The 25,903-nt window shown below is 38.9% G+C and overlaps 1 protein-coding gene across 1 annotated transcript in view; it reads left to right on the plus strand.

Moving 5' to 3' along the window:
* arl15b (ARF like GTPase 15b) overlaps positions 1-17,378 on the plus strand; it is a 104,412-nt gene extending 87,034 nt beyond the window's left edge. The window contains exon 5 of the mRNA XM_015012409.2: positions 15,596-17,378. Coding sequence (XP_014867895.2) covers positions 15,596-15,748 — 153 coding nt within the window. The 3' untranslated portion in view covers positions 15,749-17,378. The remainder of the gene's footprint in view (positions 1-15,595) is intronic.
* The last annotated feature ends 8,525 nt before the right edge of the window (positions 17,379-25,903 follow it).

Raw genomic sequence — 25,903 nt, forward strand, 5'->3', positions numbered from 1 at the left:
ATCTTTCTTATTATCTAATGAAAATCCACATAGTTTGATCTATAACAGGTGGCTTTTGTGAACAAAAATTATTTTACTAAGTTTTAAAATTCAGATCAGAGTACACTGATGCTGAACCATGTACAGAAAAAAGTAAAATACACCTCTTTAAAAATGTGATTGTAGAAGGTTTGGTATTTTATAATAAAAATATGTAAAAACCCTGATTATAATGTAATCCTCAAAACAAATAAAAACAAATATTTTTGCAGTCATATCATATAAGTGAAGCATCTCATGCCTGACAGGCTAAGCAAATTCACCCAGGGCCTCTTTTCCTCTTTACAAGGTGTTGGCTTTTTAAGTAAGGGCGTTCCTTTCCTCTAGATATGTAAAGTACAAGTGCTAGTTCAAGTGTGAACTTCCCATTCTGCTCCTTGACTTCCTTTTGATGTTCAGTTTTATGAGTAATTTTTATCTTCCTGTTTGGACTTTAGGTGCTTATTATGAATGTGATTTGTGTTATTTTTTCAGAAAAATACAGGTAATTACTTACAGTAGGAAGTGGAAGCAGTAGAAGAGTTTCCAGGGCAGCACTTTCATGTTTGAGAAGCTCTCCAAAACTCCAGAACGTGCTCTAAATGAAGCACCTTATCAGACACCGACATGTTTGTAGTCATTATGCGCAAGCTGTGGAATATCCGGCACTGTCTGTGAGCGTGTTTGCTGTTGCCTGCTGTCAGTTGATTAGGTGAACTGTATGGCACCCTGAAGTGTGACATTCCATGTAAAGCAGCGCGTGATAGTTTTTTAAGAGGTGTCTCCAGCGAGCCTGTGGCCCCACCATGTGCAGTTAGATGACTCTCTTCTGCCTGTTAAAGGCAGCGTTGACAGCTTGGTTTTCCAACAGAACACTTGACTTTAACAATTAAGCTGTTTAAGCGACAGTCTGCCCTTCAGTCTTGGAGCAGTGCTCCTCTTTGTGAAGTTGAATAATTTAATAAGGTAACCTAAAACAGTTTGTCTGAGCACTGTATAACCTTTTTTGGGGTAAGTCTCGAGGGTTAGGTTTGTCAAAGATTCAACAGGTTTAGGTTTTGTTTTTTTTTTAAACACGTGAGAGTTAATTTATCAGAACTGTTACTGTTTTGTTTCAGCACAGCAGTTTATGGTTTATGCGTTTTGCATGTTGGAGGTCCGAGTCCATCTTAATGGTCATGTCCTTATTGTTCTTTAAATGGGGATTATGCTGTAAGTGTGCCGACCTAGAATTACTTTAAACGTTTTCATAGCCCTGGAAGTTTTTTATACACTTCAATTTTATGTCCAAGACAAAGTAATGCATGATTGCATTATCTCAAAATGGGAAAATCATGGCTAACCTGGCTGGCCAGGTAAGGAGAGGATTATTAAAAGCAGTAACCAAGTGGCGCGGTGTAATTCTGGAAGAGCTGCAGAGATCCACAACTCGGGTGGATGAATCTATTTGTTTGTGATGGCTGGATGTGGTTTACTGTCACAGTAATTTGTTTCTCTTACATATTTGATAGATTCCCATTGGTCAAAAGCAGAAATGAACCCCAATTTCAGTTTATAAATATGGAAATTTATAACTGCTTTTATTTTTGAACTGCAATAATTATGAAGCTGAAATTTTATTATTACAGTTAAAATGAATGTTGTCCACTGTCCCCATGTTGAAACATAGTGGTGGCTGCATTGTGCTGTGGGGATGCCTTTCTTCGGGAGGTATAGTGAAAGTGGATTTGATAGAGAATTGGATCTAAAAACTGGGCAGTTTGGCATAGAAAACCTGATGGAATGGCTTAGATCAGAGCATGTTCATGTTTTAGTTGGATTTATGCTTGGACTTTGACTGGGCCGTTCTTGGAGTGTGTAGCAGAACTTGAGAATCCCTCTTCTCAGATGTTCTTAATCCAACCTGAGTCAGTTTACAAATAGGAATAAATAAAACTGACGGTCTTCAGGAAAGACATTTTTATGTTGATCTGTCATATAAATACCCAATAAATTATGTTGAATTTTGTGGTTGCGACAAGTTAAAAAGTTCAAGGGTTACGAAGACGTTTACTAAGCACCTGAAAACACAGAATAGACGACCTGTTTTGTGGGACTTTTTTGTGTTTGGCATTTCAACACATTCTCCCTAAGTCTCCCCCCACTCACAGCTGAGAAAAAGAACATTGTGTCTTCAGATGGTTCAGCTTGTAAATATAGATAATAAAAGGTCCTGTGACAGACACTTCCACAGTGCCTATCAACTTCTGTTTTCATGTGTTGTCTGTGATTGATTACGAGAAAGAACTGCATGCTCTTAGTGTCATAAGAGATCTTACAGACCTGTACCAAGTGTTTGCTCCATCCTGGCCTGGGAGGCAAGGGTTGGAAAATCAGTCAAGATGCATAATTACCCTCTTGAGAATGTGTGAGACCTTGGAAGCGCAATATGTGAAGTTACTTAGAATCTCCTGATTTCTTTGAAGGTTTATCTCTCTTACATCTTTGTCTATCCTGCCAGTGCACTCTTCCCGCCCACCTTGATTTCCACTTTCTTTCCTTTTCCCACCCATACAGCCTTTCTCGTCCTGTCATTCCTGGGCCGGTGGTCCGTCCCCGTGGGAGGTTAAGGGGCACTTTGGGTGAGAGGGCAGTTGGCAGGTTGTGTGGGCACTGTGCACGCCTTTTCCCATAGCCGGCGTCAAATGCCGCTGAACCCTGACCCCAGCGGGTCTTCACTCTCAAAATCGACGTGGAACGCAATTCAGCCTGCCAGACCCTATTCAGGACAGGACTTTCCAATGGAGGAGAAAAAAACGCCCCCTCCCCAATTGTGGATACTGGCCTTTCCTTTGTCTGCTGGTCAAGCAGGGTCGGACGACCGGCCGCCACTAGCTAGAACAAGACTTCCGAAAAGCCTATTCAGCATGTGATCTGACCCCCAGGATCCAGTGCTGACTCACATGGATCAAACGTTGGGAATCTCCGGGGGTTCTCTTCCATTGAGGTTTTCATCTATTGAAATGTACTCTTTTCACAACTCAAAATGACAGTTTTTTTCCCCCTCAAGTTGGATACCACGGCACTGGCTTCCAAATTCAGGAATCCTGGAAGAGTTGCGTCTATCTCCTTTCAAAGTTAGGTCATTTCAACTTCAGTTTCTTATTACCAAAGGTTTTGCAGAATTAAGTTAAAGAAGCCAAAGTCATGCTGCTTTTATCTCTAAGAGCTGGATCAAAACAAAGTTAATGTATGGCAGCTTTGACTTGATAAAGACCACAGAAATCTGTGTGAACTTTCTGGTGGCAATTAATAGGCAGTAGCAATTCCTCCATGGACCAAATTATTCATTTATAAATATTAACATTTTGCTGAAAAAAAAACTACATTTAATCTCTGCCTTTCATTCTCAGGCCATAGAGAACTATACACATGCACATATACAAAGAAGGCATCAGTTATTGGACTTTGCTGAAAGTGCTGGAATTTATCATGGGCTGAGGGTTATGAACAAAGGCAGCGGTTTCATTATATCGCTCGGATCACCCATTAGGGCTGTCACGTTTTATTAGAAGTTCAAACATTCGCTGCAGCGTGGGGAAACTTTGAATTTCAATGACCCTCTCTAGTTCGCTATTTATATTCAAAAAGCTCCTCAGATCTGTAAACTTTAGCAAAAAAAAAGTTTCAGAAGTTTGTGGCATTTTTGTCCTGCAGAATTTGTGGAAATAATTAAATTAAGTCGTTCTGACTTCTTAATTCAATTTAAGATTAAATATTGGTAATGTTATCCTTCCATCTAAGTCAGAAATGGTCAGCTTCAACCACCAAAATCGTGATGAACTGTGAGCCACAATATAAAATCTCAAACTGGATCAACATATCATTGCATACATTTCACTCATTCATTCATTAGTTAGAGCACAACCAAAAACAGAGCAAAGCATTGAACCTGGGAAGGAAACACATCAGGGAATATTAACCAAGACAAGGAAGCTTCTCATTACATCTGTAATGAACTATGAGAGCTACTTAAAGAGGGCCGCTCAAGAAAATATCCTTATCATAGGATCAGCATACACAACAGTAATATTGTAAGGGATTCGTCAAAATGCCATAGATTAATGTCTTATTTAAAAATCTAATCCATATATATAGAAATTACCTAATATAAGAAAGAATGTTACAGAAAACAAGGTCAAAGAAACGTTGATTTTAAACTAATAATAGTATATTATTAGTATGTGTGATAGCAGGTGGTTTTGTGTGAATGTGTTTAGAGTCCAACCCAATGCATGGTTAAATCTCTGCAGAAGAGCAGCACTTTGATTGTAGTGCCGCGTGCTGTGTGCTAAAGCAGGAGCCTGCTGCAGCTTTCAAGCTGGTCAACTGTCAGGACTGGAGCGTGAAAAAAAAGGGGGGGGGCTTGGAGTGAAAGGGATGGAGGCCGAGGAGGAGGGGTGGCTTGTGACAGACCTCCTGGGTTTTGAGGGCCCTCTGTGTGGGCTGCCACAGCACGGCAGGCTCCTTGAGAAGGAGAGGACAGAAAGGCGGGCTCAAGTGAACGTGCCGGCACATTGGCCCCTACAGCAGGGAGCGCGGGCAGAATGCCAGCTCACCCGTTCAAGTCCCATAGACCAGATGTTCCTTGTCATGGAGCTGTTGGCCTTTAATAAATTGAGTTACTTTATGTGTAATACGGCAGGGCAGACATGGGCACCCTGTTTCCGACTGCGCACATGTCCCATTCTCTTAAATCTTTTATTGTAATGGGTCAAATAATGGTGAAGCAGCAATGCCAAGACACTGAATCTGCTAAGTGTTTTTCATTTTAAGTCGGTGAGTGCATGAAATCTTTCCCTATTGCCCTCAACTCTCTAAACTAAAACTTGCATTGCAAAAACACAGAATTTTATCAAGTATTTTTGTCTGGTTTCTAGAGCAAATATCTGAGTACACTTAAAATAAGACAGAATTTATTTTATTTAGCAAGATATATAACCTTGTTTCAAGTCAATAATTTCTTAATATCGAGAAAAAGTACTTGTTCCTCCGGCAGATTATTTCACTGATAACACTGGGAAAATGTCTTGTTGTAAGTGAAATAATTTGTAAGCGGAACTATTAGTTTTTATCAATATTAAGGAATTATTTTAGTTGAAACAAGCTCCTATATCTTGCTGAAAATATACTTGTGAGTTAGCTTTGTCTTATAAATAATGTGAACAATTTCATGTAAAGCTCATTTGCAGTCTCAATGCACAGTTTATCAATGAAAATAAACACAAAAATGTTTAATTTAATTCAGTTCCAAATATTTAGCTGCACTTAATTTCACATAATACAAAGGTTTTTGTTTGCTACTAGATTAATCAAAACTACTAACTTAAAAAACAGAAATATGCAGAAGAAAACCAGAAAAGTTACCGTACAATAATGTTGGAATCTGTTGACAAGTTATTATGTGTCATTTGCTGCCTTCTTCTATTAAAGTCTTGAATCCTGCTTTCTGTTGAAGGGATGATAATCTATTTTCATCCCCATCTTCTGAACATAATTTTTTTTCTTTACTATAAAAGTAGAGAACATCATTGTGGAGAATAAATGCAGTAGCATTGTTCCACTTAGCTTGCTATAGAAAGCTGTTGGTGTCTCTTGTGTATCCTTGATTTACAGCACCTGGGAGAACGGATCTGATCTGGCAGTCATCATTTCCCTTTGAAGCAAAGTATTCTGCAAGTGAATCACTTTGAACCCGCTCCAAGGTGAACCCAAGGGAGAACCCGCGGTCTCACCTGTGTGGAACAGAATAGTAAATCCTAAAGGCTCCTCATAGTTGTTTTTTTTTCTTTTTACTGTGACACAGGGACTTGGCTTGCAGGGCAGCCCCAACTCTTTTTACATACTTCCAAGGCCTTCCAAGTTGATTTCCACAGCCAATGAAAAATGAAACTTATGCCCTTCCTCTTGTCATACTTCTTAAATGCATTGCATGTTTTATAATAGGCCAAGAATCTTGAGTTCTGTTTTTAGATTCAGCAAGAAGCCACTAAAGGGGAGCTCAAATCTGATAAATATTATCTATCCTTCAATTTTTTTTTTTTGTCAGAACACATGTACAAACACTTTGGATCAACTGAAGACTTTACGCTGATTTGTTGGAGACTTCTTTAAATAGAATGACATTATAATCATGTTGCAGAGTTGAAGAGAATGCAAAGACAATTTTTTTGCAGCACTCACATCACAAGGTATCATAGGAATCTATTACATTGTGGGACTGAAAATACATGTCCTGGTCTAAGATAACGGAGGTTCTTTACATTATTGGGTGGCAGATTAATGTTTTGCTGAGTATGTGGCTGAGGAAACAATATGTGTTGTTGATCTGGTCCAAAGATCAATATTTTCTTCTATTTATGCAGAAACAGAAAATCAGTTTATTCAGGCTTTTCTGTTTTCAAGACACATTTTGTAACCCATTTAACTAATGGCATTAATTTGGATTTCTGCATAGATTTAACTAAAAACAAACATTTCGAACTTGATATTTCTAGTTTGGGAAAAATTATCATTTACTTGACTAAACTTGATTCTCTTTAGTAGCTCATATGGAGCTTGAACGTACAAGTTGCTGTAAGGCCGTACTTTGGAAATATATAGCAAATGTTTGACTTTAGAGACCTCAGATATTCTGCTTTTGTGAAAACATCTTACTTGCTCACAGGGGCTTCATGCACAGCACTATTCTATAGCAGAAGTCTTGTTTACCTCATTACAATATGATTTTCAAGTATTACATCCCAAAAAACTTTTTTTTTGTCTGCTTTAGTTGGATATATTATTGGAGAAATAGTTTTTTTTTTCATTATTTGATTTTGTTTTGTGAACTCAATTAAAAGGTTAGATTTGACAAAGTTTAGGATACATAATTTATCCCGGAGAAAAATTAGAATATTCAAAAGGGTTTGTAATATCTGGCAGATTTTAAGGCAGTTTTGCGAATCACCAATACTTTTAGAAATTTAATCAGATTTTGCCTAATGGCAAAAAATAAATAAATAAATAAAAATGTCTAAAATATCTTCATGTTTTCTCACCAGTCTGAAGTACGATTTTTAAGATTTTTTTTAAATGGTTAGTTAACACATTAGAAAAGTTTTATATTGTTATGTCGTGATTGATGAATGCTAGCTATGTGATGAGAGTAGTTAATCAGAGGTAAGTAAACTAGAGAAAACACCAAAAGGTGGCGCTCTTTCTTCCAGTACCTCCACCAAAGGGAACACTTTCACTGAACAGGTGATCAGGTCATTATCTATGTTGAGTAAGACCTCTGACAGTAATCCCCTAAGATGCAAAACCTTTGGTCCATAATTGAAGGTGTTACACTCATGCTTAAATAGGCTTTAGGTTTTACTTACTGGCCAGTGGGTCGTTTCATTTGACACCTCTGTCAGTTTGTGGTGCAGTGTTTGTTTTTTCACGAGCTTCCTAAGTGTTCCTCTCCTGGGGACCTTCAGGCCCTCTGATGTCTTTAAGACTCTTTAGGTTAGCCGGAAAAGCAAACAAAAGAACATTATTATAAGGTGAGGGGATCTCACATTACCCTTCCATTTCAATGTAGCCGCCAGTGTGGGCCACTTTCCAAGTGACTGATATCTTCACAGGGGCCAGCATGTCAGGGGATGGTGTAATTGATTGTCTTGGATATTTGAGTATGCCACTTTCCCTTGTGGACAGACCCTCTAATGCTTTCTTCCCCAGTCATATAGCTTCCTTGTACTGTGAGGCTTTGACACAATGGTAAAGCTTGGGAAACAAGTGATCACTGGACATAGAGTGGTGCATACAAAGGTTTTGCCCCCTTTTTCATTTCCCCCCTTTTTTTGCATGTCTGTCACACCTTAGTATTTCAGAACATCAAATCAGTTTACATATTAATCAAAGACAACACAAGTAAACCCAAAATGCAGTTTTAAATGAAGGTGTTTATTGTTGAGGGAGAGAAAAAATGCAAACACGCATGGCTCTGTGTGGAAAAAAACTGATCACCTCATAAACCTAATAACTGGTTCAGCCAACCTGAACATCAACTGCAATCAAGCACTTGATATAACTTTCATCGAGTCTTTTCCAGCTGTGGAGGAGTTTTGTCCAACTCACCTTTGCAGCATGTTGTATTAATGGCCTTGAGGATGATTTGGTAGACAGCACGATTTATGGTTCTGTGTTTGCTCAGGTGTGTGGATGTGTTCAAGAGCAGGATGACCATCACCGCATTTTACTGTTTGTGTGATATTCTTTTTCTGGAAAGCCATGTTACTCTTACAACAGACCGAACAGGACACATACCTTCTCTCTTCAGTCCAAAGAATGTTTTCCCAAAAGGCTTGGGGATCATCAGGGTGCGTTCTGGAAAAATTGAGATGTGGGCGTAATATTCTTTTTGTTTAACTGCCATGTAGGCCATTTTGCCTAGTATCTTATGGTGGAGGCATGACCTCTGACCTTAACTGAGGAGAGTGAGGGCTGCAATTTTTTGGATCTTGTGGTGGAATCATTTGTGACCTCTTGAATGAGTCATTGCAGCTCTCTTGGGTTAATTGTGAAACTCCTGGGAGGTTTCATCACTGTGATAAAGACTTTCACTGTGGCTCACTGGAGTCCCAAAGCTTTAGAAATGGTTTTGCAACCCTTTCCAAATTAATCTCAATTCTTTCTCATTTATTCCTGAATTTCTTTGGATCTCTGTATGGTGTCTAACTTTAGAGGATCATTTGGTGTACTTCACTTTGTCAGGCAAGTTTGGTTTAAGTTACGTCTTGAATGTTTGTCACATCTCTACTTAGTTTGAACTCCTAAATAAGTTTGAAAAAGAAAATTCTTACAACTAAACATTTTCTAAAAATCCTTTTATAATCTTATAATTTCAAAAGAAAGGGATTTTTGCTTATTGTGATTCAATTTAGCCCTGGCAGGTTTTCTAGGCTTTTGGAACCTAAGGCGTTTAGCAGAGCTCAACTCAGCAAAACAGCTTTTCCCAAATGAGAAATTAAGAGCTGACAGTAGACGTCATTGAGGTCTCTTTCACAATATCTTTCTGCCGTAGGAGTTTGTCCAGCTAATATGCATCTGTTCCATCTGGCTTCACTGTTACACTCTGCAAGAACTAACTCTAGATTTCCCAAGTTTGTGAACATAACACAAAACCACTGAACCATAGTGGGAGCTTTTATGAGTATGAACCTGAACATGGTATGTTAGTCATTCTACTGTCTTTGGCCTCTGCCATTACTCTCAAAATTTACTCATCACAAATATCTCTGCAAATCTGATTAGGAAACATACATGGCCCTTCCGAGGTTCCAAGGTTATTAGGGTTTTGGCTTAATAAAAAATACCTTGTGGCACCACAGATTGCCAGGTTGTCACTTTATCTAAAGCCTGTTCATGAAGATAACAAGTTCTGGATAAAAACTCAGACCTCTCTCTTCCTAGTTACAATCTCCATCTAATTCATTCTGGTAAATATTGACATGCCCGGGGGAAACTCCAAAGGAAGGTTTTCAGGAGGATAGCTGGTCAAATGCCTGAATCTCCTCAGATGACTCCATTTTAAAAGGAAGCTACAAGATTTTTTTGTCTGCCTAACCACTGAGGTACAGGTTTTTGCTAAATGCTGAGATGGATGGTTACATGTTTAGATCTTTGTGAAGTTTTTTTGTTTCATATAGATGTGTACATCAAAGTTTGACTTAAAACACAATTCTTGACAGTTGATCCTGTAATGTAGCTGTGAATCCTCTGTAGATGTGAATGCAATCATGAGTAAGTTAATTAGACTTTCTTAGTGCCATATTATTTTATGGAATTGGAGGCATGTTGTGTAAAGTGCTCTGGAATAATTTAATGCTTGAAGTTGGTTCTGGGATGCAAGGAAAGTTTGTTTGTCAGAATCAAGAACAGAGACGTATGGGCCCTGCAACACATTCTTGGTCTGAGATTTGTCTATTCTTCCCATGTATTTTCAGCAGACATCATCATATAACCTCTAAATCTATAAATGAGCTTCCTGCCTGTTGACTTCTTTTTCTGTCCCCTGTCTCTGGTTGGCTTAGTTAGTCAGATAGCCAGAATAGAGCTCTGTAGAGAACTATTAAAGCTCTTAATTCTGCCAGGATATCCTCTTGACTTGGCATGATGCCGACTGTGGCCGTCACATGAAGTAATCTGGCATAAGTGATGGAGCCACTGGAAGCACGTGCCATGCATGCCCCTTTGCCATGTTAAGAAGTCTGAGGTATTCCTACCACAGTTGGAGCTTAAGCTTAGCTGACTAACCATGCAGTTACTGGGTCACAAACTATCGAACCAAACAATGCATATCTAATGATGAGACATGTTCCACAGACCCGTTTTCCACCATGGTCATTTCTGGGTTGACTATTTTAATACACTTGTAAAATTCATGATGACAGTTTTAAATATTTCTTGAAGAAGCTTACAGAGTCCTCAGCCAAGTTTATTTCAGTTGCTGTCCTGCAGATACCCCAGATACATATTTAGGTAACTTGACTTACTTTGCCAGGTTGCCTAGCACCTCTACCCCATTCTTTGAAGTCAGGCGTTTATGTGACAGTAACTTGTAGTTTTACCTGTGGACAACTTTTTTCTGCATTGCCAAACTTTACTAGTCTTCTGATGTTAAAGAGATTAAAACAGAATTACAATATGTCAAATCTCAAACCTTTTGCCAGTTCTAAACATTCGCCTAGTAAAGTAGTTTCCCTTTATTACCTTCTGTGAGGATTTTCTTGACTTTAATGTCTCTAAAATCAATTTGTTGCAATCAGAGAGTAGCTTAAAGTTTTGGACGCCTTTATCTATGAATAAATCTCTTTCTTCCATGTGCATTGTAAGGCCCTACATGGACTGTATGACCTAGAAGAAGCTAGATTGGATGACCTAATGGTCATCCTCGAAGCCATCTGGCAACCCAGGTCTTGTTTGGCTTACCCATCCTGCTGCCTCACGCAATTCCTTAAGCAAGCATAAGTGTGCTTAGGAGGACTTAATATCAGGGAAACTGGTTTGGGCGTCACTTGTTGACTTTCGGAGTGGGTAGACACCGGCTGTTAGGTCATGGGGTTCCTTCAGACACGTAAAAACTGAGGCTTGATTTTAACAACGTGTCCTCTCAGTCTGTTGTAGGATTTAAATCTTTGGGTTCTCAGTGAAATCCTGCCCTTGCAAAGTCACTCTTGGTAAGCTTAAACTAATCAAGTAATTATTTAACACTCCAGCTTCTTGAGTTGTACAGTATCATTAGTTGTGTTCTGTAGAAGGCTGGCAGATGTATGTACTGCCAGCCAATTAGTCAAGCAGGGGAAGTTAGAGAAGCTCTAGCCTGTCTGCACACAGAGGTAACTCTTGGCCTTTTGACTGTCTGTCAGTGCAGAGGCCAGTGTCTTCCAGAAGAGGGCCTTGGCTACAGGCAGACGAGTCAACCAACCAACCAACCAACCAACCAGCCAGACAGGCAGCCAGCCACACTGTCTGCAGTCTAGGTCTGGGGCTAGATCCTGGACTAGGGCAGCTCAAGTTACCCAGACAGATTTGTTAACACTGTTTGGGTCCACTCAGCTTTCTAGCCAGGCTTCTGAGCCAAACGCGGCTGAGGTGACTTAATCTGTCATTAAACTCACATTACACCCGAACACAGACTCTGCTCAGGGGGGCAGAGACGGCACTCACTCTCCAACTCACTGGCACGGCTGGCTGGGTTTAGGCAGACACAAAGAATACATCCCCCTTCCTCCTCCTTCCCATCCTCTTCATGCCACACACCATGGCACAGCTAGACAGCACTGCACAGTCTAGACAAAAGCAATTTCACTTGAAGTTGAAAGTCATTTGGCTGTGTGATGGGTGTCCGTGTGGATTTCCTGGTCTGTGCTGTATTCTGCTTTTCAGAAGAATGTGCTGTCAAAAATGTATTTTTTTATCTTCAATTTCAAATGTAATGCTGCTGAACAAAAATCAAATAACACAAATTTTATTGTTTGCTTTAAAGGGCCAGATTTGAATTATACTTGCTTTCAATTTGCTGAAAATGAGAAAAAAATGATGAATCTTAAATGAATTTCAGTTTTAAAGAGTCTTAAATACAGCCAAGTATTATGTAGCAGGTCTTAAAAAATGTAGATATGTTAATTTGTGGCTTCTGCCATCAATGTTTTTTAGGAATATGCTGGTGTTTTTATTTTATTTTTTTCCATAATTTCTTCCTCTGGTATAGGTATTCCACTCTCTATCGTGGAACAAAAGTACCTGCTTGTTACACTTTTGAAAAAGTATTTACTCCTCTCAGAGTTTTTTTTTTTTTCTTTTTTGTACAAATTAAATATTTCACATTATCAAACCAATGTTGATACCTAGATAACCTCAGGAAAATTCAAAGAACAATTTCCAAAGAAATAGGCCAGAAGATTTTATAAAAGCAACATGTCATATTCTAAATAAAAAAATCAAAACAAAAAAAAACAAAACAAATTCGAGTATAGATTGGAAAGAGAAATTATGTACAGATGGGAAAAACATGAGGCAGCGGCAGACCTTCTCAGGAATGCCCAGCACACCACAGTTACTCAGAGCGCACTGACAACTCTTACAGGTCATCTTTGTAACACCTGGGGTTACAGCAAACCCCAGGTGTTTATGGTTCAACAATAAATCTTGACTGTTTTGGGGCAGATATTCTGTGGACTGACTAGACAAAGCTTTGCACCAATCCATTGCCATAAAACTATTACAGCATGTCAGACAAAGAACATCATGAAACCAGCTTAAAATGTTTTTAAGGTAGAGTGGTTATATCCAGCTGCTTTGCCTCTGCAGAATCTGTCTACTTTGGCGTAACAGATGCAATCATGAATTCAGCAATTTATGGTTGTTCTGTTCCACACAATGATCCAAAGCACACCACGAAGTCGACCAATGAATGGCTCAGGGAAAACAATTGAAGTTTTCCAGGGTCCTAGTCAAAGTCTGTGGTTAAGACTATATGGCCTTAAGCAGAATGTTAATGGCCAAATCCTCTTCAATGTAAATGAATTTAAACAATTCTGCAAAGAGGCCAGAATTTATCCACAGCAATGTTAAAGATCTGCAAACGCCGCATGACCTCATCATTTGAAAACAGCTTTATTTGAATGATCTTTGTTCAATATTAAAAAGTCTTTCATGATCTAAAACTTTTAGGTGTGATAATAAAAGCAAAAACAAGCACTTTTTGCTGTAATAAATGTCATGTTAAGTTGACAAAGATGTGTTTAAGTTGTGTTTTTAAATCATTCTGGTAGGTTTTAAATTTAAATTAGAACGATTCCAAAAGTGTCTTGAAATTCTTAAATTGAGCTTTTTGGGACTATAAACTTTCTGATCTTTTTTTTATTTTAATTTCTACTAACTACTTCTATTTATGACTGCTAGATTATTATACAAAACTTCAGTTTTACCAAAATAGTTCTAAAAATATGCATGAAAAAGTTTGACATAGTGCTAAATTATTCAAGATTAGTTTTTAGGATTCTCCTCTGATGCAAACATTTGTCTGCACATTTTGTCACCTGTCATCAGGCAAACAGGAGGAGATGGCTTGAGCAAAACCTTCTTTTATTCTCAGCTTGAAAATGTCAAATTCCCTAACAACCTGCAGGACGATCAGTGGAGTTCTGGGACATTGTTTCCGTCTGCCTGAGATTTGTTTTTACCTAACAGCTGGTTCTGCTTCCTCCACAAACCTTCCTGCTCCCCTGCTGTCAAGAGCTGCCAAAAGCCAACATATGAACTTTATAATCAACCGTTACACAGAGCAGTGCCAAGCCAAGATGCCAAATATTTTTCACATGAAGCGGCTGCTTTGTTTCATTTAGTCCTCATCTGTTCGACTGTGTTGGTTTTATTTGTTAGTTTACACCGTCGTCAAGACACGTCTGCAGAAATCAAAGCTGATTTTAACTCCTAATTGGCTGAGATGAGGTGACATTGATATAAACGTCTTAGTCTTATTTAAACTTTATTTTACTCAACTTCATTAAACCTCATGCCAGCTTCCACCTCCAGGGTCCCTGTAGTCTTCAATAGTCTGGAAATTGCTTTTATAATTTTCTGGGGCTGAATAAGGACGTCCAATAAAGATGTGTAAAGAAAAAAAAACAAATGGATTTTTCTATTGATTTATATTTTACATCTGTGTAATTTGTCACAGCATAGCTGACATTTTTATAAAATTTGTTAAAGGTTTTGCTGTCCCAAGAACGTACAGATAAATGCTCCCGACGCACTCATTCAAAAATGGGAAAATGGCCATTTTGCAACTTCTCAGATCACAGTTTCAAGCTAAAACCATGGTTCTTCACTTGAATGTGGTGTAGACTCCAATCTCATTGTAGTTAGTCTAGATGCAATGAAATAAATAAAACTGTGTCTTTTACTGCACTGCTAAATCGAAAGTGTTGTACTCTTTGATTGACTTGCGAAACACACAAACATTAAAATCAAACAAATTATATTGTTTGTGTTTGTAAAAGTCCAGAATATTGAAAAAATAATATTAAAAAATAAAACTGCTTGAAAAATGGATGGAAACTGTTGTTGGAATCTTGTATTGTGTGTTCTTAACCAGATAAAATATTTAGGAAGAAAACTGATGCTGTTCACCGTAAATCCTCTCTTATACAACTCTTACAGTTTGGAAAAGGGAAACATTTTGATATTTTGAAATGCAAGTCTGGAAAAATATTCAATTTTGACATGAAAGATGTGTTTTAACTTAAGTACCTCTGATGCATTTCATTAGAAGATTACTACACAAATATTATTTTGTCTTTAAAAGCATAGTGAAACACTGAGTAATTAATTGTTAATGTCTCCTAATTACAAAATCAATTTAGGACTGACACAATCACATTAATCGTGATTAATCAATTATTGAAATAATTGACTATTTTAGTCATCAAATAATCGTTCATTAGCATTTACTAACTCTAAAATAAACCAATTGAAAAAAACATTCTCAGAGCTGTAATTAAGCCAAAACTGAACAAAAATATATATTTTATATATTAGATGAAAACCCTTCTTGGCATGTAAATATGTTCTACCCACAGCTCCTCAAATTGCATAGTTTTAGCTTCACCTGGTTCAAATTCTGCAAAATTATGAATTGGTTAATTTAAAAAATAGTCTATAAATCAGCCATAGGGCTACATTGGTGTTAAGTGAAGCAGAAATAGTTTATTTCAGCTTTTCAGCTGTATGCATTCTTTGCTATCTTCTTGTGCTTTTGGCAATTACATTTTCATTTTCTTATTAAGAAAACAAAGAATTTAATTATTGGTTTATCTGCATTTTTACATATATTTTATATTGTATTAAAAGAGGTTAAGTGGTTAAATGAAAAATCATCAGACTCATCGATTACAAAAATAATGAACTCCAGCCCTGATATCAATTATTTGGCTTTTTTTTGTTGTTGTTTTTAATAAATGAGACAGAACAGTGTAATTTGATCTCCTTGCATTTCTGTCTGCAGATAAAGAAATACTTTGAGCTGGAGCCGCTGGCGAGAGGAAAGCGATGGATCCTGGAGGGCTGCACTGTTGACAACATGGAGTCAGTGAAGGAGAGTTTTGGTCAGCTCATCGGCCTGCTGGAGGACAAGGAAACAGAGCCGGCGAGGATATGATGTTAACGCCCGTCAGCGGCTGCCGACCGCTGCGTCCTGCCGGTGCCCACGTCCACACACCTGAGAAAGCGCAGACACAAAACACACAGGAAAACGCAACAGATGTCGGCCACTCTTTGTGATGAATATTGTATGTTGTCCTCCCTCTGCCGCGGTCTCAGCTTTCACATCGGAATAGTGAACCGGGGCATCAGTCGAGCCCTGCAGACTGACAGAAGAGAGACACCCTTAGAGCCACCCAGGCTCAGAGAAAAGTCTCTGAAGTCTGCCAACAATGGAAACCTTGTTTACTACTGCTTGTGCCATTGTTATGTGATCAAAGGCGTTTAGGACATTTAGAAAGTCTGTAGTCAGCATTAAACACTAACACACACTCTAAAGCACACACACATACACACCCACAGAGACATGAAACTAAGTGCAGCCCAGATTGATATGTTTAGCATCTCCACTAATTGCTTTGCAAGATGTTTGAGAGAGCACGGTTGATGTTCTTTTCCACTGAGAAGTACTGTATGCTGTAAAGTCTGCTTCTCCCTTTGACTCTTCAACAACACATGTTGTTGTGTGAAGGGAGTGCATAGCCTGAAGCCCTGTGTTCTGTACGGTAGTTACCTGTAATCCGAGTAGTATAGTCTGAGTATCTCATGGAGTATTATGTAGATGCAAACAAGCAATTTGCTGTGTAACCGCACACGAGTACAAACTACTAACCGAGTGACCGAAAGCAACGCTGGGAGGAAGTCTGAGGGCTTTTATAAATGTGCGATTTAGGTTATATTTTATAGCTTATGTATGTTAGTCTCGTAAAGCAGCGTTCTGATTTGTTTTTGAAATGTCTATATGTCTCAAATCAAAGACCAAACAAAAGAAAGAAAGAAAAGTTGATTGACTGAGCTGGTTATAGCCACAACGTGGAGCAATGTAATGAATTTTGTGTCTTTTTAGTGTTGACCAATGTCAGATTTGTTTTTTATTTTATTTGTACTACGTCTTCTTTCCTTTCCTTTTTCTATTTGACATAACCTCTCAACACTAGCTGGTGACTGGAGTTTCTCATCATGCCCCAATACAAACTATCAATCAGCCGCAGCAACAGCTGCATCTGACAAGTCCCTGTCCGACACCCTAATGCCTTCCAACTGTCTGGAGAGCCCCCTCCACCCCCCAACCCCCGTCTGCTGTTTATCGCGCGTGCACCCCCCCACCTCGTCCCGAGCAGCTCCAACCCGACTCTGCTCCACATTCCCGTTGCCACTCGATGAGCTTTTTTATCTCAGATGTCATGTCAAGTGAAAGGCGTATCATTTAGGAAGAGTCGCCTTCACTGTGCCACGAGTGTCGGGTTATCTCTGAGAATAACGATAAAACAAATCAGCAAGTTGTTTAGTCATCATGGGTTTTTTTTTGTTTGTTTTTTGGGGGGTTTTGTTTTGTTTTTAGAATTTTGATTCCGAATGGAGAACTGAGTGAAATTGTTTGCTTCAATGCACATATGGATTTCTTAACCAAGGATTAAACCAGAGTCAGACTTCTCACGTCGTCTGCTCACCAAAATCACAAATATGTGCATTCAGCTGTGCATCATGATGTCCAAGGTTGAAATTAAACTTTTGAAATTGAAAACAAATGTCGCATTTTGAGCTGTTAATGTGGATTTGAAACATTTTGAGTCCTACCACTTACGTGTACAGGTATTCCAGAAGAAACACTATAAAATGAATGTCACTTGTCTTTACTAATATGATCTTTAAGGGTTTAAAGATGATGTCGACCTGTTCCTATATAAACATCTTTAGAAGTAGTCTGAGTGGAACTCCTGGTTACCTGACTGGGTGTTTTTCTCTCCGTTCCTCTTATTAATTCACCAAACCGTCTTGAGGGAATCTGATACCCTAAACAATAATCAGAAAAGTCCAGATGAATGAGAGGAGTTCAATCCAAAGTTTTAAAAAAAAAAAAATGCGGTTAAAGTGGAGCAGCTGAAGAAAGAGCAGAAAGTTAATCAAGTGAGGCAGAGATTACTGAGTAAAATGCTTCACAATGATTCAGGCTTGTTTGTCACAGTTCCAGGGGCCTCATGTGCAGCCTGAGTGTACCCATAAAAACATGCTCCTTGCTTTGTGAAACCAAATAAGTCAGATTTATTATTAATAATATAACAGTGGAAATGTGTACAGCCCCACGCCAGCCTCAAGTCTGGCCTTCCCACATTTCTGGGGTTTTTACCCCATGAGTGACACTTAAAGAAAACACTGGTAAGTTATTAATGACCGGACAGCAATTATGCACACCAGAAACATGATAAATGATCATTACATCCAAGTACATGAATGGATATAAAAAGTATGCACATTGTGGTGCAGGAATTACTTTTGTAACACAACGGCTTTAGATTTATGAGAGTATATTGTAGACAATATGGTGCGAAGAGCAGGGTTGCTAAGTTACGGAAAATGTCTGGAAAACTTTACAAGGGAAGTTAGCTGTGGAATTAAAAGTAGCTTTAGGGTATTTTAGAGAAGCTATGATATCTAGACATAAATGACACCATTGCCATTGAATTAAATTCATGAATACTTCATTTATTCCAAAGGGATTCATCCAAATATCTTCTAAAGAGTTGTGGATAATGATGCTGTGGGAAGGATATCCAGAAGCAGTCAGGCTTGCAGTGAATCTGGAGATGCCTCTGACTGAAGACTGTTTTTGTACGACAGTCTCATGAGTGTCATGACAAACCAAGAGCTCAGTTTGTGGGCAACAGAGATAATATTGCACGGTAACATGTCCTGGATATTACCATCAGTTGTTAGCAAGCACTGCTAATCCACCTCATTTGCTTTTGCCGCTTCTCTTTAACTCCCTGTCTGTATTGCTGATCCGGGCAGAGACATGTAGCCTCGGACATGATGGTTTCTTTTTGATTGTGATTCTGCATCCACAAAACCTCTTTTTTTTATCAACTCCTCTGAGACTCTGAGACTCTGAGAGTCGAGGTATTAGTCAAACCTTTTAGATGCTAATTAGCTGCTACCAGTTGTAAAAAAAAAAAAAAAAAAAAAAAACAACGGCTTGTTTCCACGATTACACATCACCACAACCATCCGAAAGTCAAAAAGCAGGAGCAAAAATTACATCATCCAAATCCGGAGAAAATAGTTGTCCAAACGTCTAGTGCCTCAACCAAAAACACATGAAGAATGTCTGCAAAAAGAATGAATCAGAATTAACACAACACGGCCACAATGCTGCTACTATGAGACCAGTGGCGCAATAGTAGAAAAATGATGTTGTTCACATATATTTTAACAAGTAGGGTCCAATCTTCCCTCACTTTATGTAATCCATGGGCTCAAATATGTGGCCTGCATTGTCATCTATGTATGTGGTGATGAATTGCAGTTCATGCAGATGATGCTTCAGTAGCTTTCACCTCATCTAAATGCCATGTTCTCTTACTTTTCTCATCTTGAAGAGTTGACAGAGGGAAAGAGGAGGTTATGGATTTATTATTACAAGTTTCTATACAAAATGATCAACCTAAAAAAAATAAAGCCTTAATCACAAAAAGTAAGGGTTTGATGTAGAAATGAGTCTTTTTTCTTTTTTTTTTTTTTAAAAAAAAAAAAGAAGTTATTTCTTCCTCTGTTTAATAAATGTGCTCATTTTTTATTTTTTTTTGGTGAGTGATTATGCCACTGCAGGAAAAGGAGAATTTATTTGAATGTTTTTATACATCTGGATATGTTTACAAAAGAATATTTTCTTTTCCTGGATCAGCACAGAGTATATCCTGGGTTTCCCATTTACGTGAATTCCTGCAGATATTCCCCCCCCCACCGATTTGTGGACCAAGGTGTCCTGTGGAAACCTGAGACGCTGAACGACAATCAGAAAAAGACAGATGAACCAGGGGAGTTCGAGCCAAAGTTCGAAGGTAAAAGCGATCAAAGTGGAGCAGCTGAAGAGAGTTTTGAGTGTAAAGTTAACCGAGTAAGACAGGAGTTCCTGATAAATATACTCGACTCTGTGCTGCGTCTTTGTCCCCCCGTCTCAACTCCCCCTTTCTTCTCCTTTTGCCCTTCTTCCCCCTCTTTCAAATTAACCGTGTGGCTTTAATACAATGTGTGTCAAGCAGGTTGCCCTGGCGACTCTTTGATCCTGTTTTCCAGTCTCTGCCTGTGGGGCAGACGTGCCTCTCTTCAGTCTGCTGCACATCGGCTCTGGAAGCTGTTGCAGCCCTGAGACAAACCATGGGCTGCTGCGTTCATCTCACCCCCACCCATCTCTTTTTCTTCACTTTCCCTTTTTTTTTTTTTTTTTGGCTTTTGCACACACAGGTTCTCTCCGTCCTTCTGTCTCGCTGCCCTCCCTCAACGTGGGCATCCAGGATGCCCGAGGGAAGGGCAGCAGCCTGGATCTCGGTGCAGCCGCCCTCCCACAACAAGGAAAGAGAAGACGTCTGTGTTCAACGTATTTGTTTATTCGCCCGAAGAACATGCAGCCAGTCCTCTCCTCCCACTCACAGCTCTTACCTGCTCTCCATGTTCTAATTGCTGGTGTCTGGATGTTCAGCGATGCCGTCTGGTTGCACACACCCTCAGGAAGACGTTCTGCTGTGATGAAGCAGTTTAGATTTTTCTACCAAGTCTAAATACCTGAGACGCGCTGTTTATCGCGCTGGATACGGTATCTAAAGAAACATTCGAGTCTCTACGTGCTCATTTTTACAAATGACGAACATGAGCGGTAATTAACAGCTACCTGTAGGGCAGAAGGATACAGAGAACTAATTGTTGGCAGCGGTATAAGGGAAGTAAGTGCTCCGAAGGGCCATTAAGAGAACGAGTGAGTCAGAAAACCGCAAAGAAGCAAACAGAACTTACGTAGCTGAGATCAAACCTCCAAACTGTGTGGTTCTGCCGCCTTCATCGTGGTTTATCATCCGTCTTTCTGGTTTCAAGCTTCACACGTCACTATCTCTGCTTTTTTCCCCCTACTGTTTGTACACAGTGTGTACAGGTCACACACTTAACAACAACAGGAAGTCAAGTGTGGACCGGATTTTACCCGAGCTGCTCTCCGTCTAACGCTGTAGGGAATCCATGGCTTCATGTAGCAGCTGATGATAAGGTGATAGGTTAGTAGGTTGAGGGGAAAATGTTTCCTGTAACAACATTCTGACTTTTTAACTCAACAAAAGGAGTGCTTAGGTAAAGCTAAAAATTAACTTGTATCAAAAATACTCTTTGCTTTTTCTTTTATTAAACATTGTTTTGGGGAATTTAGTGTTGCATTACGCATGTACGAATGTATACCCACAGTTTTGTGACCCGTTTTGACCCATATTGCATGAATCCTGATAAGCTGCGAAGCCCTTTTGTCTGGCAGAGGTCTCCAGATTTTGACATAAAATGTTGCGGTGTCTTTAGGAAGCCGTTCCTCCACATATTCATTCTGCGTTTTACACCCAGTCCAAATGATCTGTTTATTTATTCTGAGCTTAGTCTTTGATTGTGTTCACATTGCAGGTAAAAGTGGCCAAAATTCGACTTTTATTGCCCAGATGGTATTAATATCTATATTTTTGTTGTTTTCTTTTAATGACCCAGGCCATTTTTATGCAGCATGTGGTCCAAAATCTGATGCATATCTGATGTTTCTTTAATGCTCAGATAGTCACATTGCATTTCATCCAGATTTTATGTCACTGAAGTCAGACAGATGTCCCAATTCTGCACTGGCGAAGACTCAAAGTTGGAAGTTCAAATGTAAACCATAGACAAACATTCCAAACACAGTTGATTCAAATTAACTACAATTTAGATTACAATTTCATAGCAATTTTTGTATGTTTTCAATTGCTGTTATCCGTTCTCCGCTTGCACGTTTACAGTTGGCTCAAAATGCTGCAGCAGGATTTTAAATGGCACAAGTAAACAAGAAGGAGACACGACTCCGGTTTTAGTTTTACAAATAAAATACAGTATGGTATGCTTTCAGTTGGTGGAGTTTAACCAACTCCACATGATTGTAATGGAAAAGGATGTTGCTGCTGTTTCCTAACAGTGTAAATCCTGGTTTAAACTCTTAAATTTATTTCCTTGATCGTATGTAGGTGCAAGATAAGACGAGAAGCTTTTTTCCTGGAACCTTTTGAATACACGTTACTTGGACGGCATGTTCTCTTGTCCTGCCCAAGTGAGGATGAAAGAAATGGGTCTCTTTGTCACGGCACAGGAAGACATGGCTCATTAGCCAAAGGTTCCCAGTTTTGTTTTAACAAGTAAAAAATTCATAGGACCAGTTAAATTACATTCGTTTTATATAAATTATTGCAGGCTGAAAAAAAAAAAGTGCATGGGAATAAAGTGACTTAATTGTAAAGCTGGGATACGTTTTTTTTTTTTTTTTTAAATGTAAGATTAGGTTGCTGTAGTAAAAGAGTAATGGTGACTCAAGCAAAAAAAAAAAAAAAAAGAAAAGAAAAGCAAATGGACAATCCTGGTTTCTCAAAATGAAAGCATTTCTCTGAAGAACAATAGACAAAAACATCTTGTAAAACAAAAAAAAAAGGACTAATTTGGAACTGAGTGACAGAATTTAGAAAGCAATTATCTGGGATGTTTGATGTTTTAAGAATAGAAGAAGAACCGATGTGTTTCACACACACAATAATGACGTAAGCTGATGCTCTGATGCTTTGTGAAATGCAAACGAGCGACCCGACGGGGAACCCGCCTGTTTACACGACAAACAAAAAGCGGCCATGTTTTCTTAAACTCTGCAAAGAAGGCCCCTCGTCTCTCCATCTTCCCCCGTCCACTGTGTGTCTATTTGTGTGGTGGCATTTTTCTGCCGATAAGAGCCCGTCAGGAGGTGCAGCAGATGCTACCCTGACATCCATCTGGGCCTTGCACCCCTGCGCTGCCTCCCACAGCCGATGCTCCACGAATGGCGGTGGGACGCTCACCATTTAGCGAGGGTCTGCTCCCAATAGACAAAAAAAACAAGAAACCGCTCTGCCCCTGATGCTGAACAGAAAGCAGCTCTGGTGCAGTTTTCACTCCCACCAGACACCCGACTACAATCAGACGGGACCTCTGGGTTCCTTTAAGGTGTTTCCTCTTGGTTTCAACACTTTCCTAACTTTAGTTCTTAACAAAAGCGTTTTTTTGTTGTTTTTTTAAATCAGCCATCTCCAGCGATTCATGTCCCTGTGTTCAGTTTTTGCCCTCGTCTAGTTTTACTTTTGAAATGACATGAACGTGTGAACCTAATACATGGTATTGAAGCTTAAAACGTGTGTCACATTCAGATAAGACTGCCACAGTTTTGACTTTCTAAATCAAGAGTAAGGACAAACTGCTTTTCAACCTTTGCTGCAAAATCTCTACCTGGCAGGAAAATGTTCACTTTTTAACTATTTTCTCTTGAACTAATATACTAAAGATGCATATTGGTGTATAAAGTCTTATTAACATTCAGTATGAATACAAAGGAAAGTGTTAAAGATAAATGTGTTTTTAAACAGATTCAATTTTCATGCTGAAATTCTCCTAACATACATATTTATGGACAATATTGCAAGTTGGATTTACTGTTGTTCCTCTTGCGGAGACGTCGTCCGTCTCGTAAAGAAACTGAAAAGCGTTCCTGCTGTCATTTGTTGTGCCAGATCAGACGAGTTACCGGTTCACTGCAGGAGGGATTTTCTGTCTGTCTTGATTCTGTTTTCGTGTTTTCAGACATGCAACAGGAGATAATCCTGTACATTTGTGGTAGAAGCTGTAAAACTAATGAACGACTTAGCCCTGATAGCGTCTTTAACAACTTCCAGCCCTGCTAAGCAGGGAGCGCGCGATACGCCATCTCTATTATTACCTCTAATTTGTGTTTGTTTAAGCTTTTTTTTTTTCCTTGATGGTATTTTATGAGTCACTGGATTAGCGTTTTTTTATTCGTTTGAACTTGACTTTAACCTTTTAATAAAACACAACAAAACTCTCCAGCCTTAATTAAGTTATTATTTAAATTCTAAGGTGATGCAAAACTAAAACAGCTGCCGTGAGAAGATGTTTCTAATCTTGGACTTTCATCATTTATCTGAATTATTCCTTCCTAAAGTGGAAAGATTATGCAAAAAAAGAACATTTCAAAAACAAAAATCTGATGTTTTTGGTGGACGTTTCTTTTCTTTTTTTTTTTTTTTCAAACATCAAAATGATGCACACAGGCTTAAATTTGTGCATACATTCAATTCCACTAATATTTAATAAATCTTTCTTAGCAAGTTTCCATGAACTCAGTTTTTGTAGCAACAAACTTCTGGCAGAACTCTGAACGTTTCTCCTGATCAGAAATACTATAAAACGTTGCCAGTTCCATTAAATTGGTAAGTTTCTGACAGGAAAAGTTTAAACTATTCCAGAAGCTTATTTATATCCACCCTTATGCTTTATTTAACTAGTTTTGATGAGTGTTTGAAATATTTTTTCCGTTGGAAAACAGGTGAAGAAGTGGGCTTCATTTTTTATTCTTTATTTCATTTTATTTGAGCTTCGTATCGACTCTTCCAATCAATCTGTGTCTTTGACCGTAATTCTTTCCCCAAGAAGACATCCAGTTCTTGTCTGTCGAGCTTAAAGATGCTGATTTCGGTGCAGATGCGTTTTTATTCATCCCACCCCGTCTGCTTAGGTTGATTGACAACAGTTTTTCCAGCATATTTCATTTAACAACATGCTTCAGCCCTGGTGGTTCTGGGATTGTTCTTGATCATCCCAGTCCTAACATTTTATCTCAGGCCGAGTCGGTGAAATCTCTGACACAACTGTTCCACTGGGACAATGATCTCAAACACTCATCTGAACTGAATGTGGGATGGATAAATGAGGCGATGTGTCTGGAACAAATCTTTCCAAAGCCTCACCCTGCTGAAAATTAGTGGACTTAATGGTGGCTAAAAGTGAGGTCTACACCAAGTAACCAACCAATTTAAATGAGCACAAACAGTTCTACTTGAAAGAGCAGTCAAACATCCTGCACATGTTGCTGAAGAGTCAAATGCTTGTGTGGAGTGTAAACTGTATCTCTGAGCTTCGTTGTATATTGACAGCGTAGATTAAGGAAAATCTGCAACAAATTTAATGTTTTTACAATTTATTGATTTAAAACATCAACAATATAGCAGAGGAAATGTGCATCGTACCAGGTTGTAGCTCTGGTGCCAAATTCCACCTGCTTGTCATTTTTTTTATTTAGTTTTTTTTTTTTTTTTTAAAGAAATGCACACAGTTGGAGTGCTATTCAGTAAATTCAAACTTGCAACAGTTTTTAGAATGAACTATTAAAATAAAAATGTAATATTTCATTCACACCCAGAACTGTTGGTCTGTTTTGGAGGAGATTATCCAAATGAAATACCTGAAATTTTCAATCCTGAATATAATTCAGGTTTCAGTTGAATTTTGTTTCCCCATGTTTGGTGAATAATTCATATGAATTAATATTTTCCAGTGGATGAAATAAAACAGAATCCTTTTAGATTAACCATATAAATTATTTCTATTAATGCTGCCTTTGTAGTGGCTTTAAAAAACACTTTTTAAGAATTAAATCTATATTTCAGTGGTTCAGCTTACAAAGGCTTATAAAGAGATCAGTTAATAAAGTGCAAGGCTCCAATGTTTAGACAAAAAAAAAGCGGCTTCTTTAGCTAATTAAACTGATTAAATTAATTTCAATTTAAATGCATTTGAATCATATTTGTGTATGACCAGAAGAAAACAAGCCGCCTGTCTGAGGCCACCTCAGCGCATCTTGTTTTTCCTGCGTGTTTGAATGCCTCGTCTGTTTTGGTGACATCCGGCGGTCTCGTCACTCAGATTGTTTGTCCTGGAGACGGGATCTCTGCTTTTCTCTTCCCCTGCGGCTCGGCCCGAGTGCTGATGGAGACCCACATCCCAGGTGGCCCACACATCAAAACAAGAGGGGAGCGCGGCTCTTGGTTTTCATGACAAACATCACTCACTTTCTTTGTTGTGTGAGGGATGTGAGTGGGGCGGGTGAGGTGAGGTGGGGGGGCGGTTTATCTCCAGAGGATCTCCCGCCGCCCCCTGTCGCTATCGCCTTCCACCAGCACGCCGCCCC

Source organism: Poecilia mexicana, unplaced genomic scaffold (assembly GCF_051168715.1).
Source record: "Poecilia mexicana isolate PSO_F unplaced genomic scaffold, ASM5116871v1 scaffold_9, whole genome shotgun sequence".
Classification (NCBI taxonomy): Eukaryota; Metazoa; Chordata; class Actinopteri; order Cyprinodontiformes; family Poeciliidae; genus Poecilia; species Poecilia mexicana.